We start from the raw sequence: 15,026 nt of genomic DNA, 5'->3' as shown, positions 1-15,026 counted from the left end.
ATATATATATATACACACACATAAAATAAAAATATTTAAATTTAAAATGATCCTTCCTAGTTTATCATATACTAGTTAGTTGATCAAAAATATGACAAGTGCAATATGCAAGAAAGAGAATTATGTAGAAATAAACCTTTCCTTAAATTTGTTTATGGCACAGGATGAAATTTGTTTTCACTCTGGTTCTACAATTTGACATTGAAGCTACTGAATTAAAATCATTAAGATTACCAAAAGTATTGTGGATTTCTATTACAGCAGAGGAATTATTGAACAAGATTTTCTCTTGTTAGACATTTTTATGTGAATGTTCTGCAATGCTTATGAAAGAAGATTCATTGTATCCATTCAAATACAGCTGCTGGCAGTTGGTTCACTCTTCATGATTGATCAGGAATTTTTTTTCTAAAACAAATGTGTTTGCAAAATTACTTCAATTTTTTCCTCCTGCAACTAAAAGAGTATATTCTTGCACTTATGATATCAATAGAATGTGACATCTAGTCTCAAGTCATACCAAAAGAAATCTTGTAAAGATCAATCTAAGCATTGCTAGATGTTGCTGCTAGTTTATTGATGGAGGAGGGATTTTTTTTTTAGTATAGGTAATGATTGATCCATTTCATTCCTTGATATCTCATTGTTTATTTATTAGACTATGTACTGAATTAAAGTAAGGTAATATGATGTTACCAATGTACATACAGAGTGTATCATGAGGTTCTCTCGAGACTTTCACACCTTATTCTTCTTGTGAAAATAATGGAAAAAGTTCATATGTCCTACAATGTTTCACTTATGAGTTACAGCTAGTGACAGATTTCACTCGGATTTCAGATACCCTGTTGAAATGAAGTCATATTGAAATTTTTAGGACAACTTCATTGATACACCTTAGGAGAACTTCATGATACACCTCTATATACGAGAGAGGTCATGAGAGTTTTGTGTAGTTTATTATGATTAATTTTTTTTTTGCCCATGTTTTTGAGGAGATATATATATATATACACACATACATATGTTTACGGATTAAAAATTGTATACTTTTTTATATTTCAGAAAATTCAATTGTCCAACATGTGGCAAAGAGTTCACAGAAAAAGCTTCACTATTGCATCATGAAAGGCAGAAACATACTGCCGGTTTAACACCACTACAATTAAGACCTCATGTTTGTCATATTTGTTCAAAACGTTTCACATTAAAATCTAAATTGAATTTTCACATTCGCACTCATTCTCAGGTATATTTAATTGTTATTATTATAAGTTTATATTATTCATTCATTGTACAATGGAGTTTGTCAATTTAGATTTGAAGGAACTGACAGAAAGATTTTATTTATTGATAACTTTAAATTACTGGTGTTTGAGTACCTATACATGCAGCCATCAAAATCCAACTCAGAAAAGTAATAATTTATTGGAATTTGCTATATATTGAAAATATTATATTAACAATAAATTAAAAGAAATAGATTTAGTGTGATTAATTTCACTAAATATAACTCTTCTAGCTACATCTGACCAAATTTTATCTCCATTTTTCACTTAAAGAGCTCTCTTCAATGGATTCAGCTGTCACTTATTATGTCATATTAATTTTTAATATCGTTTCTTTAAAAGTCAGAAGGAAAACTTAATACTAAACAACATTTGAAATAAAAACACAAGTAACAGACTAACAATAAGTGGTATTTAAACATAGCACCCCTGAGATGCTTACCAGAACAGCTTAAGAACTTAAAACTAAAAGAAATTGTTGAAGCAAATAAAATTCATAAATGTAAATAAACTGAGTTAACAGACAAGAGTTACCCCCTGTAATTGACAGACAAGATGGAATAAATTCAAAGGATCTAATGAATTAGCTAAAATAAAATCACTCAAACTGCCCAAATAAATTCATGTTGAGTCGATTTCTTTACGAGGGCAGGGGGAAAAGTTCTAGGCCTGGATAAGAAAGCAACATTTTTCTGGGTACAGTTTGATTTATTTTTCAATATAGTCACCAATAAGATCTATACACTTAGCCCAGTGTTCCACAAGATTGCTTATGCCAGTTCGGTATGTCGATTTATCCAACTCCTTAAAATAACAATCTACGGCAGCAATAACTTTATTGGTTGAAAATCTCTTCCCTCCTTTTTAGGTTAGGAAACAAATGATAGTCTCTGGGATCCAGATCAGGTAAATTAGGAGGGTGTTGGTGCAATTCAAACCATAATTCATTGATTTTTGCCATTGCGATGACTGACGTGTGAACTGCAAACATTGTCTTCACAGAAAAGCACTTTTTTCCCCCAAATATGGTCATTTTTCTGAAATTTCATTGCTGAGATGCTGCAGTAGGTTCGCATAGTATTCACCATTTATTGTTTTACCCTTTTTAAGATAATCAATGAAAACTATTACATATGCATCCCAACAAACAGTTGCCATAACTTTGTTAAAGGATAATGTCATTTTCACTTTTTTTGGAGCAGGTTGACCTTTCTTAACCCATTTTTTTTGACTGCTTTTTTTTTCTTGGGAGTGTAGTGATGAACCCAAATATCATCAGCTCTCATAAAGCTATCTGAAAATTTCTCTGGATTGCACTGAAAGAGCTTAAGACAAACGCTTAAAATGTTTTTTCAGCACTGTTTTTGGCTGGCATGAGCACACACAGCACCCATCTAGTGCATAACTTGTTCATGCCCAAATGTTCTTGTAAGATATTGTGCACATGCTCTGTTGACATCCCTACAGATTCTGCTACCTCATTCACTGTCACTTATCAATCTGCCACAACAGTTTTATAAAATTTTTCCATAATTTCTGGTGTAGTCATTTCAGAAGGGTGTCCACGCGTGCTTCATCACTAGTGCGTGTTGACCCAGCGTTTAACTGTTGTATTGATGAAGAAAAGTCTCCCAATGTTGTATCAAGTTCTTCTTTAATTTCCTTTGCATTTAAGCCTTTTAGAAAAAACTATTTAATCACTGCATGAATTACCAGTTATTCCATTTTTTCCAAAGAACACCCTAATTCTCCACTTTGATAGACTGTAAATACTATGCTAAGTGATGCAGTGACTTGAAATGCCTACAGTAATTTATGAAGAATGGAATCATGTGATGATGCCATCAAGAAATTAGACATACTAATGCCATCAGGCTTGGAACTTTTCACCACCCCCATATATTAGTTATTTTATCAAATCATTCTAGGTATTTTATCAAGTTAGGAAATGTTATTTTATCTGTTGGTGTGATAAAATAACACCAACTGATTACAGAGCTCTTAATTAAAAATCTGTAATTTCTACCAAGACTAAAATCTTCCTGCAGTGTACAGGCATAATAATAATAATAATGGTAAGTTGTATGGATTTCTCATGTTTGATTGCATTTGACTAAGGTAGTAGTCATATACCATAAACAATAACCTTACAGTAATTCCTTTTCCAAAATGCTATTCTTTAACACAATATGCAGACTATCCTTAAATTCTTGGTTGAAATTAGATTTTGAATAATTGAAAATTTGAATTATTATATTTCATTGTAAATATAAGATAAATACTTTTTAATTAAATTTTACACACTACATAAGAATCAGATCCTAGAACTTAAAAAAAAGCTGTCTTAACACCATTAATCTTATTCTCCCTGACAGGGTGACATGACATATGGGTCACCCACAAGTCACTTTATTATACTCTTGGTTATATTTTGATACTGTCTGTCTATCTACTATTCCGTTGTTGAGTTCAATTAACAGTTCAGGCCTAGCAATCCAGAGTTGTAACAAGCCTGTGCTTGTTACTCAAGAATCAAGGGCTGCAGTTGCCTGCATGTCCCAGTTTACACAGAACTATATATTTGCATACTTTTTAAATATTTTACACATCAAATAAATTGTCTTTTCCATGTCAAATCTTCATATTTACATTGGCGACAGGTATCATTGAAGATTATTCTTCATTTCTCTTTCTTTAGTATAAAAGGTACTTTCAGCTTTTGATTAAGTCAACCTTTCTTGATGCGTTAGCATTTCAAATCTTCGTTCTTTTTTCTTCTAATTCTGTGTATGTTAGCATTCATTGTAATGCAAATCCTATACAGTGTTCACTTACTAAAATTTTTCTCTCTTTTTTATCATCTTCATCAGATTTGTTCCCTGCATCACCCTTAATAAAAATTCCTGATTCCTCATCCTCTTCTTCGGCACTCCAGTCCAATGGTTGCCTTGGCCTTTTATAGGAAGTAGCTTATAATATTGTGCATTTTTTACTTAATTACACTGTTTTACAAAACTAGTAGTTGTTCAATAATTTTGAATTAGTTAATATAATAATGCGGATGAAAAAATGTCCTTTTTTAATTAAACCACATTCATCATTGGGGGGGGGGGGGGATTTACCATTTTGCTTAGAATTGACTTGCTAATCATGAAGAAATCTAACTTAGGTTTTCAATATTCTTAACTTCAGTAAATTAAAATGAGATTCTAAATTAAATCAATTTGCAACATGAATCCATGCAAATGTTTTTTTCCTACATTCCATCCTAATTAAACTGATTTCAATTTTATATTATTAGGAGGAAGTCAATTCTTGCTAACTTTAGAAGAAAATTTTCACATGAAAAATAAAGATAAAGGTATTCTCACCTTTATGTTCTTGCAAGCAGCTATTTTTTCAGATGGAAAAAAGTTTTTTTAAAGCTTAACCAAACCTTTTTTAAATAATAATAATAATAAAAATTATACATTTTCAAGTCTTCATTTGATTTCTACTGAAAGAACTGGTACCAAATTAAGGGTTATCAAGTCGTTTATTTGTTTTTAATTTTGACTTCTTAAAGTCAAAATTTAAAGAAATATTAAAAATTCTTTTTTTCAGTTTTTTAAGTGCTTTTTTGGTGTTTTTTTTTTATTTAAAAAAATTTAAAGACTTAAAATTTAGACCCAAAATTTAAATTTTGAATTGATCACTTTTATGATTTCTTTCATGTTCATTCATACACTTGACCTACGAGTAGTTAGGCATGTTTTTACTTATTGACTAAAAATTAAATTAAATTTGGTGTCAATACCTATCATCATATAGAAGTTAACTAAAGTACCACAATTCAGAATAATAAATAGGTAAAGTAAAAGAAAAGTAAAGGTAACAATGTCAAAGAATACTTTTAAATTATCAATAAAACTTTAAAAAATCAGTTATTAATGTATTTGGAAAGTTTAGAAACATAAGCGTTAACGATTTAGTGTGCATCGGCTGCTTGCATAATTAGAACATATGTTTAATTTTAATAGGAAGAGGTGGTATCTTTTAAATTTATGTTGATATATATTGATGATTTTATTGTTGTTTTTATTTTTATCAAAACAGGAACCTCGATTTACTTGTAATATTTGTAGCAAGAGCTTTCATCGAAAGGATTCATTCAAAAAACATACATTATTACATTCTTCTATAAGTAATGATCGATCAACTGCACCTGCTGTTGCCAATGCATCTTGTTCTAAATGTACGAAAGGGTTCAAGAGTAGGAATGGTTTAATGTACCATCTTCAACTACACGATGGAAACTATCAGTAAATATTAATTTTTTTTTATATTTTATAAATATAAAAAATAGTAATTATTATTATTAGTATGTATTACAGTGTATATTATATAATTCATGGTTACTTTTTCAGTGGTCTTAATTTTTTAGAGCTCATTTAAGTAATAAAACAGTTATGTTTAGATAATAAACTGGTAATGGAAGCACTATCATTGAAAAAAATTGTATTTATATTAAAGTGGTAATGTATTTATTTCTACTTCCTGTTAAGAAGAGGTAGGATTATAATCTAATGTTCAGTTTGTATGAACTTTGTATATTTGGAAAAGACATTTAATGTAATAGAGTTGACCTTAACATGGTTTGGCAAATTTTATGTGTATATATATATATATATATATAGAGTCTCTCTCCCTCTCTCTCTCTCTCTCTGTCTGTTGTGTGTGTGTACAGGTGGCGGGCTGTCCTTTCCATCCCATCAATTTTTTTAAAGATTAAAAATGCAAATGTCATGAACTAATCATGAGAAATTTTAATTAATCAAGGAGCTGAACAAGGGTATAGTGGTATTCTTTATTTTTAGCTCTTTCTTTTAATACTTATGTGGACAAAAATATAAGAAAGTCTGAGACGCTACCACACTTGTCTCAGTCTATCACCCGGAGGTTCTGGGTTTGAATTTTGGTAAGTCATGGCATTTTTCACACGCTGGAAAATTACCATTTTCATTTTCCCATGCACAAGCTTCATACTTATGTAGTGAGTTAATTCATCAAACCAAAAAAATAAATAAATAAAATAAAAATTGTACAAACTGTAAAACTTGAGTTTTAATTACTAATTCTTTAATTATGTAGGAAATCTTTGCTTTCAAAGATTGATAAAAAGTTCAACAAACAAGTTTTTTTCACTTAGGATGTGATGTGAAATTTGAAATTTGACTACTTGCATTACAATTTGAAGAAGAAAGTTATAAATTTCAGTCAATGTGTGAATTGTGATTGTATATTCAGATAACACCTTGATTTACTGATATTTACTTTTTCAGAGATAAAGATACTCATAGAACTAGTAAAATAACTTTTATTCGTGGTTACAGTAAATTAGATGCATTTTTATTATAGTACAATAATTCATAATTAACAGATATTTTTTTCAAAATTTAAATGTATTAAATATTCAACTTTTCTAAATTGTTAGTTGAACCTATTTGTACTTACCAAGAAAAAAAATTATTATATCAAACATTACTCCAAGTGTAAGTAACATTTATGCATGTTTCAACTTTTTAAAACACTGAACTGTGGGAGGCAGAACACATTCTACATGGGAGATACTGTTACAGTGCAAACTGAAGAACATAATTTTATACGTTATATGTTAAACTAGAAAATTCACGCAAATCAAGTATGATGCAAATTCATTTGCAAGCCTAATGCAAATGTGACTTATTTCATTTTTTTCACAAAAAAATGATTGTATGCATATATAACAGAGTTATCCATATTGGAAAACAGAAAAAGGTTTTAGCATGAGTGTTGTATATACTAAGAACTGTACAGCTGCAAACATTTAGAGTGGAGTAATTTTAAAGGAATTGTTTTTTTCTTTAGTACTGGATTATTCTAGTATTTTTATGTGCTATGGTATTTGGCACAAGAATGTACTGTTAATATAAATTTATCTAAATATAAAATTATTTTTAAAGTAAATTTTAAAATAAATTTCTATTCAAAAGTATTTTATATTTCTAAATTTATGGAACTAATATGCATAAAATATAGAAAATAACATGAAGTTCATTTTAGCAATAAAATTTTGTATAATAGTATTCCTCTATTCTTTTGTTTGACAGTAGTATATTATTCCAGAGAGAGAGAGAGATAGACAGAGATTTTGTTTGCTTTAGTATGAAAAATTATTAATTACATAATATTAATGGCCATTTGCTTCTTTTATTTTTTTTCTAGATATGACTGTTCTACTTGTGGAAAAAGGTTTGTTAGAAAATGTCATTATGAAGATCATTTACGAACGCATTCCACTGATCGTCCTTTTAAGTGTACAACATGTGGTCGTAATTTTAAAAATAAAAAATATTGGCGAGAACATATGAGAAGAGTTCATACTAATGATGTTGCAATGCAGTCATTGTTTGATTCAATTACCAATGAAGATACATTAACTACACCTCATACATATCATGTATTACATTTTGTACCTCAACATCAACCGCAAGATCAGCAATCTGTGGCATTACAGCCACAACCACCACTTCCGCAAACTAATACCTGTTTATCAGATGTTGTTGCATCAACTTCTTTTGCATTAGGTTCAAACACTTTTGAACAGTTCCAGTCTTCAAGTACCATTCAGTGATGTATTTTTCAAGTATTGTTTTTTTACACTCGCATATAAAATTTTGCATTTGTTTTACCTAAGAACCTCACTTTTAACTTCTTACATATTATAAATTTCTTAAACCTTATCTTTGGATCCTTATCTGTAGTGTGATTCATGTAGAGCACTCCAAGTGTTAGAAGATTTGTATTCTAGACATTCTTTCGTCACCAAAATTCATAATACGATCGCTTAGTTAAATAATTAGAACACAAGTGAGTTTCTGCTGATCTCTAATTCCATTAAACATACACTTCAAAGAAGGTGGCAAGATGACTGGACTGCTAGAGTGGATAATAAACTCTGGCACTTCAGAGATATGGTGTTACCGGGAGACTCTTCATGCAGGAAAGTTTGCCGAGAGGAAGTGGTCATGTGCTGATAGCAATTAGGACCTACCAGTGTTACTCATGGATACCTGATATCAGCAGAAAACACACCAGTGTGCATATGATGTGACTGCCACTTGACTGTGGACCACATCCTTGTGGACTGCATATGTTATGCAACCTTACATCGCAAATTCAAATTACCGAGAAACATTCATTGCATCCTAGGAAATGATAAGAATGTACTGGAGCAGGTATTGTTACTTTTAAGAAGAATCAAAATACTTCGTAAGATTTAACCCGCCATAAATTTTGATATTATTTAGTTATTCGTGTTACATATATAATCCTAATTGTTACATTTCTTTTACTATTTCAATTTTATTCCTATTGTCTTAGTTTTCATCATATTTTTAACTATATTTTAGTATCCAAGAAGGAGCCTTTTTGTTATTTTGACCAGGACGATGATAATGCAAAAGTGTGTTTTACCCCCCCTCAAAAAAACCCCTCTGGATTAAATTTATTTGAAATAATTTCTTGTTTTGTTTGCTAGAGATCTTTTGTTATTTTTAATTATAGTAATCATTTATTTTTATTTATATAAGTAATTAATTGAAATCATGATTATAGTAATAATTATGAAAACTTCATGTAGATTATTTGAACGGAACTCATTATAGTTGATATGAAAGATACTCCTTCATTATTCTAATTAAAGTTCAGTTTTTACCAACTCTTTTATTATGAAAAGTAAGATTGACTTCTCACTATATGGTTGCCAAAAAAAAAATTGTTAGTAAAGTAATTGTTAATTTCTAGTACTACTTTTCAGTATATATCTTATTAAAAAAAAGAAGAATTTAAAAATATATGAAGGTATAATAATAATAATTATAATTATAAAATGTTAATATAATTTATATTTTTGATTGTGCGAACTGAAATTTTTTAACATTGAATAATAATTATTTTTTTGTACATTTAATTTTTCCTGTAGGGTTTACAATATTTAATTCATGTCATGAATTTCAATCACAAAAGTAAAGTAACTTCAATTTTAAATTAAATTAATATTTATTTTTTGGATTGGAATAGAAGTATATTTTTCTGAATCATGTATTTAAATGGAGTGAAAAAAAATTATATTTTTATTCCAAATAATTTTATAGAAGGGATTATACAAACCATTGTTGCGGCACAAAGCAACTAAATTTTGAGTTACAGTGGTTTACCTATTTGTTAATGGCATTTCAGAAATATTATTCAATATCCATTATACATACAAGGCAGTGAACAGGTTTAATGTTGTTATATAAATATGAGTTATAATCAAAATACCATGACTATTGCTGCTGAGCACCACCCAACAGTAAAGATTATAAAGCTTCAATATGACAAGTAAGACATCAGACCTTAGTAACAATGCGTGACAAGTTTTCAACTTTTTGGTACTGTCAGATTGTTTGAATGAGAGTTGAAAGAAGGTATGCTTTAAAAGTATATCAAATCATGAATCGCGAAAAAAACATTAACAAGAAACTTTTCTCAAACTCCTAAAACCCAGTGATAAAGAAATGCATAAAATAATAAAATTAGTTTATTGTGATGATGAAGCCTATTTACAAGTGATTCAAGCGATTTCATAGTGATTGTGAACTGGTTGCAGACGAGGAAGGATTACTTAAACTCTGGTTACAGACGAGGAAGGATGTACTTCAACATCAAAAACCCAAGAAAATATTGAAATAGTTAACAAAATAATTTAATCAAACAGGCAATTGACTGTTAGAGAAATTTCTGTGGATCTAAACCTTATGTTTCCATTAAAAACATTTCAATAATTTGAACAATCAAGTCCAAAATGTCCAAAAGTCCAAAATAATTTGGCAAGTCCAAAATGTGTTCAGTGCTTTTTAAAATAACATTATTGTTGGTCTCATGGAGTTGCAAGATTGTGCCACTTCACATGTGTCAGATATCATGAAAACAACTATGATCATGTAAAACCTATTAGGATCTAACATCAAGGTCATGTTGATTGCCTTTTCTAATCTTAATCAAATTGTATGATGCAAGTTTGTACCCAGGAGTACTATGTTTAAATATAAATATTATAAGGGTTTATTAGAATACTTAAAATAAAATTAGCATTAAAAACAATCTGAGAAATGTGTAAATGTTAAAGGTTTCATCCACCCACCATGACAATGATCTGTGTTACACATCACTTATAACATTGCAATTTCTGTCAAATGAAAACATTATAATGCACTTTCATCTACCTTATTTACCTACCTGGTGCTGTGCACTTTTGGCCCTTTCCCAAAATCAAGATTATCAACAAAGGGATACATTTTGAATTGATTGAGGAGATTGAAGCAGTCATTGCAGTGTGACTAAAGACAACTTCTAAAACAAGTCTTCTACTGCAAAAAGGATGGGATAAGTTTGTTCAAGTGGAGAATACTTCGAGCAGGACTAATGTTAATAAGTTTTTTACCATTATCCATTTTTTTGTTTGAACATTCATTATATTTTTTATCACACTTAATCAGTACAAAATAAATGTATATGAAACATAAGATTAAATCTAAATATTACTTATATTATGTTAATTTGTTATTTACAGATTGATAAATTTACTATTTAAATAATTCATTATCAAATAATGCATGTTCCTGAAAGCAGTGTAAGTGATTATGCAATATTCTAAAAGAACTGTTATTTGTAATAAAACATTTCTTTATTTTAATGTTATTTATTTTACTTTGCACTGTATTTTTACACTTGAATTCTTTAATTTACCCTCTCTCTGTTAGTTTTCCATTTGGGGAGGTTTTGCTGATTTGATATATGATTAATTCATTTTAATAATCATTTTCTCAAGGTTACCACTGATATATTAATAAATTATTAAAAATTGTAAATCCACCTTATCAGCAAATTAATTTTGACTTCTCGAGATCTTTTAGTCCTTAGACCATCATCACGGGATTAAAATATTATTATAAAATAAAGTTAAAGAATTAAAAGATTAAGCAGTCATGAGCTGATTGCTAGTTATCAGTATACTCATACTGACTATGGCCTAAGGACTGAAAGATCTCAAGAAGTCAAAATTAATTTGCTGATAAGGTAGATTTGCTTCACTTTTTAATAATTCATGTATAATAACTTAAGATAAAATTTGCTCATGGGGCAATCTTTGTAGAAAGTACAAACTTCTACTAATTGTAAGGTGTTTTTTTATATTTAATTTAAAAAGAAACAATTGTCCCATACATTAATCTTTTTCTTTGTCTTACAATTTTATTGAATTAATTGTTTTAATGTGTGGCTCCTAAATGTTGTCAGCTTGCAATCATGCACAGGAAACAGAGTTTAAATGCTAGGTAATTACCAAAAGGTCGTATATTGATTCTTTAACTACTTTCTGAACTTCTCCATTGATGTTTATATTGTAAATTCTCGGTAACAAACCCAATTAGACCACAATATTTCTCTTTTATAGACAAATTTAATTAGAGTAGTTACAATATGTTGCAGTTTAAAAATAAAATGTCTTTTTTACAAATTACATGCTGTTGCTTACTGCTAAAATACTATGTCAAAAATAAATACAATTAGACTTAATTAAAATAAGTATATGTCAAAGAATGTAGGACTGTGAACTACTCCAGGGTATTTGCAGAGAACCATTTTTCAAACATATATTGAATACTAGATCCTGTATAATTTAAAAATACTTTAGAAAGTAACTCAGGTTTTGGTATAAAAAAATAATAGCTGCTGTAAAGATCTACATACAATTTGAAAATAGATCCTTAAACTACTTTTCTTTGTAGTTGCCAAATAAATTAACACATCATATCTGTGGATGATTTTTTGTATTCCTTCATTAAAATATCCTGCCTCCTAGTTTTTCAGCCATTTTGTGATACCTTTCTGGAGTTCCTCATCACCATCAAAGCGCTTAATTACCAGCCAGTTTTACATGTGATGGAACAAATGGTAATTGCTCAGTGCCAGATCTGGGTTCTATGCAGGATGTTCAAAAACTCTCCCATCCAAACCCTCCCAAAAGTACAGTGAGCCATATGTGAACATGCATGTATGAAGAAAATCTCAGAAGTCAACATGCTGCTTTGTTTTATATTGCATTCTGTATCTTTTTTAAGGTCTCAAAATACATTTCTGTCACAGAAAACAGTAGCCATCAGTTTTCTAGCTGGTACACTATTCCATCATTTTTGCAATTTTTTTTAGAGTGTGTGACCCCATTTCATACATTATTTTGTTTCAACATTCATGTACAAGACTCTGGTTTCATCTGTTATTATCTAATCAAACAGGGTTTAACTTTCATGACAAATACCTCAAGAAAAGTCAAAGCAGATGGCATACACTGTAATTTGTGTTTTGAAAGAAATTTTGATATTCATCTAGTGCAAAAGTTATGCCAACCCAACCTGTAACATAACTTAACCCAACTTTTTGTCACAACTTCATGCAAAAGACTACATGAAATCTTAAGTAAATTTTTTCCAAAAGAGATATAATAAATGATTTCTTTTTTACAACTGGCAGGAGTTTCTATAGCAGCACACATTTTAAACAATTAACAAGATAATATGTACAAAATCAACAGTCCTTAACGTAGCACAGCTCGATTCATAGTGAATCAGGCTGGCATGACTTCAAAGATGGAACTGCTACCCACATTCCTTCACCGCAGACAGTAGCAAAATCTATGTTACTTTCTGGATGGCTCTTGGTTAAAAAAAAACATTTTACTCAGTTAAATTTTCAAATGAGGCACCGTTGGAATATAAAATTAGTTATAAAAATCAACCTTACCAACAATTTGTATTTTATCCCTACCACTTTTGGTCATTCAACCATCCCAAGGAGAAAATTTTTTTCATAATTTAAAACATAAATTAAAAATATTAAAAGCATAACTGGTCGTCATGTATAAAAATAATTACATTAGTTGAGTAAGAGTGTCTCAGTTGTTTTAATATGCTTTTAATATTTTAAAATAGCTTTATGTTATAAATTACAAAAAAATTAAAAATTTTTTGTAAGGTTGATCAAATGATCAATAGCACTAGTTATATAATATAAATTGTTGGTAAGGTTAATTTTTATTTTATAATTAATTTTAATTAAGATTTATAATATTTTTTATGAGAAAAGTAATTTTTTTTAAAAAATCACAGCTTTATTTTAAGTTTCCTTACTTATTTAATGTACTTCTAAAAAACAATATTTTTTTTTAATGAGATGAAGTCGCTTTGTAATTTTTTACTGTTTACATTTCAATCTGTAATAATCCTCGACTTATCATATTTTCTATACTCAGTACCTGCTGTTGCAAACAGAAATCAATATAGTGGCATCTAAAATACATCAAAATAAACCTAATAGTATCCAAAGCTTGTTTGGAAGTTTGTAATTTCTTTATCTTCTTGGCTACATTTGTTACTGAAGATAAGGATGCTTTCAACGACATTACATTAAATTCAGTTGTAACTATCCTGCCATAGGTCTGACATTTATCAATATCAGGTAAATGTACTAGGAAGTACTCAGCACATTAAAATGTTTAATCTATTCACCGAGTGGTAAGTCGTCACTTCCATCAGCTTCAGAAACTGTAATCAAGCCCCAAGCCTTTTGAAGAATATTGGTAGCATGGTAAAGTGTTAATGTTACTGTTTTCTGTTTCTTCAATGAGACAAAGAAATATCTAATGGCTTGTAAGATTTTTAACATTTTGTTCCATCAGTTGCAGTACATTTATAGAGTTTAATTTGTGTTCTTTAATATCTGTATGTAAGCCACACTTATCTACCAGTAAAAGAACTTTTCTTTTTGGTTCAGTATCCCGTTCTCGTACTTTTTCTTCAAAAAACTAATATTCCACGTAGATTTATTGTTTCAGTTTTACACATAGCAATTTAACGTTTTTAAAACTTGCAGGTATTTTATATGTCTGTATCATTACTAACTACCATATCTGTTCCAGTAATATGGGTAAAAGCTAGAGCAGTTCTCTTACTTTTGGCATTTTTCCACTTACTGCATATACCTTCAAACAATAGTGTCTTATACTAGCAACATTTAAAAAAAAATATCCTAACAAAATCAGCATAAAAAATGTATTTTCTTCTTATAAATTTTATGTATTCTAGGCCACACGTCTTCAAGTCAAGACTAGTATCATTAATTTCAGCATGTTTTGATTTATTATTAATTTTCCCAACCATGAACTGGTTTAAATCTGTGCAGCTAGCTATCGAAACCTTTAAAAGTTTCTGTACCCAGATTTTAGCAAAGAATTCCACTAAGTTTTCAAAATTGAGCCACTATCAGAAAATGTGAATTTGTTGTTGCTGAAACCTCTGAAAAACTACTTCAGTGGTTTCACTAGAAATTACAACCTGCTGCCCAAACTACTGTATTCTTGTACTTGCTATTACTTTTTTGCAATTGTATCTTGTATCTTTTTTGCAATTACTGTTTCTCTCGTGGTGTGTTTTCAGTAATTTTTCTCCGTTCCTCCATATTGTTCTTACTGTAGATGCCAGATTAAAATTACAGTAAAAATAAACTTGGTTAATTTATCTCTTCTAATCATTAAATAATTTTCTTTATTGAAAGAATTTTTACATTTACTAGCCATAATTTAAACAAAAAACAAACTTGATACAATTGAAGAATGTAGCA

At 29.4% G+C, this 15,026-nt stretch overlaps 1 protein-coding gene across 1 annotated transcript in view; it reads left to right on the top strand.

Moving 5' to 3' along the window:
• LOC142330073 (uncharacterized) overlaps positions 1 to 11,046 on the top strand; it is a 32,395-nt gene extending 21,349 nt beyond the window's left edge. Inside the window, exons 9-12 of the mRNA XM_075375122.1 lie at positions 1,066 to 1,249; positions 5,385 to 5,590; positions 7,533 to 7,937; positions 10,924 to 11,046. Coding sequence (XP_075231237.1) covers positions 1,066 to 1,249; positions 5,385 to 5,590; positions 7,533 to 7,937; positions 10,924 to 10,948 — 820 coding nt within the window. The 3' untranslated portion in view covers positions 10,949 to 11,046. The remainder of the gene's footprint in view (positions 1 to 1,065; positions 1,250 to 5,384; positions 5,591 to 7,532; positions 7,938 to 10,923) is intronic.
• The last annotated feature ends 3,980 nt before the right edge of the window (positions 11,047 to 15,026 follow it).

Source organism: Lycorma delicatula, chromosome 9 (assembly GCF_047948215.1).
Source record: "Lycorma delicatula isolate Av1 chromosome 9, ASM4794821v1, whole genome shotgun sequence".
NCBI lineage: Eukaryota > Metazoa > Arthropoda > Insecta > Hemiptera > Fulgoridae > Lycorma > Lycorma delicatula.
This window is presented reverse-complemented; position numbering and strand designations above follow the sequence as displayed.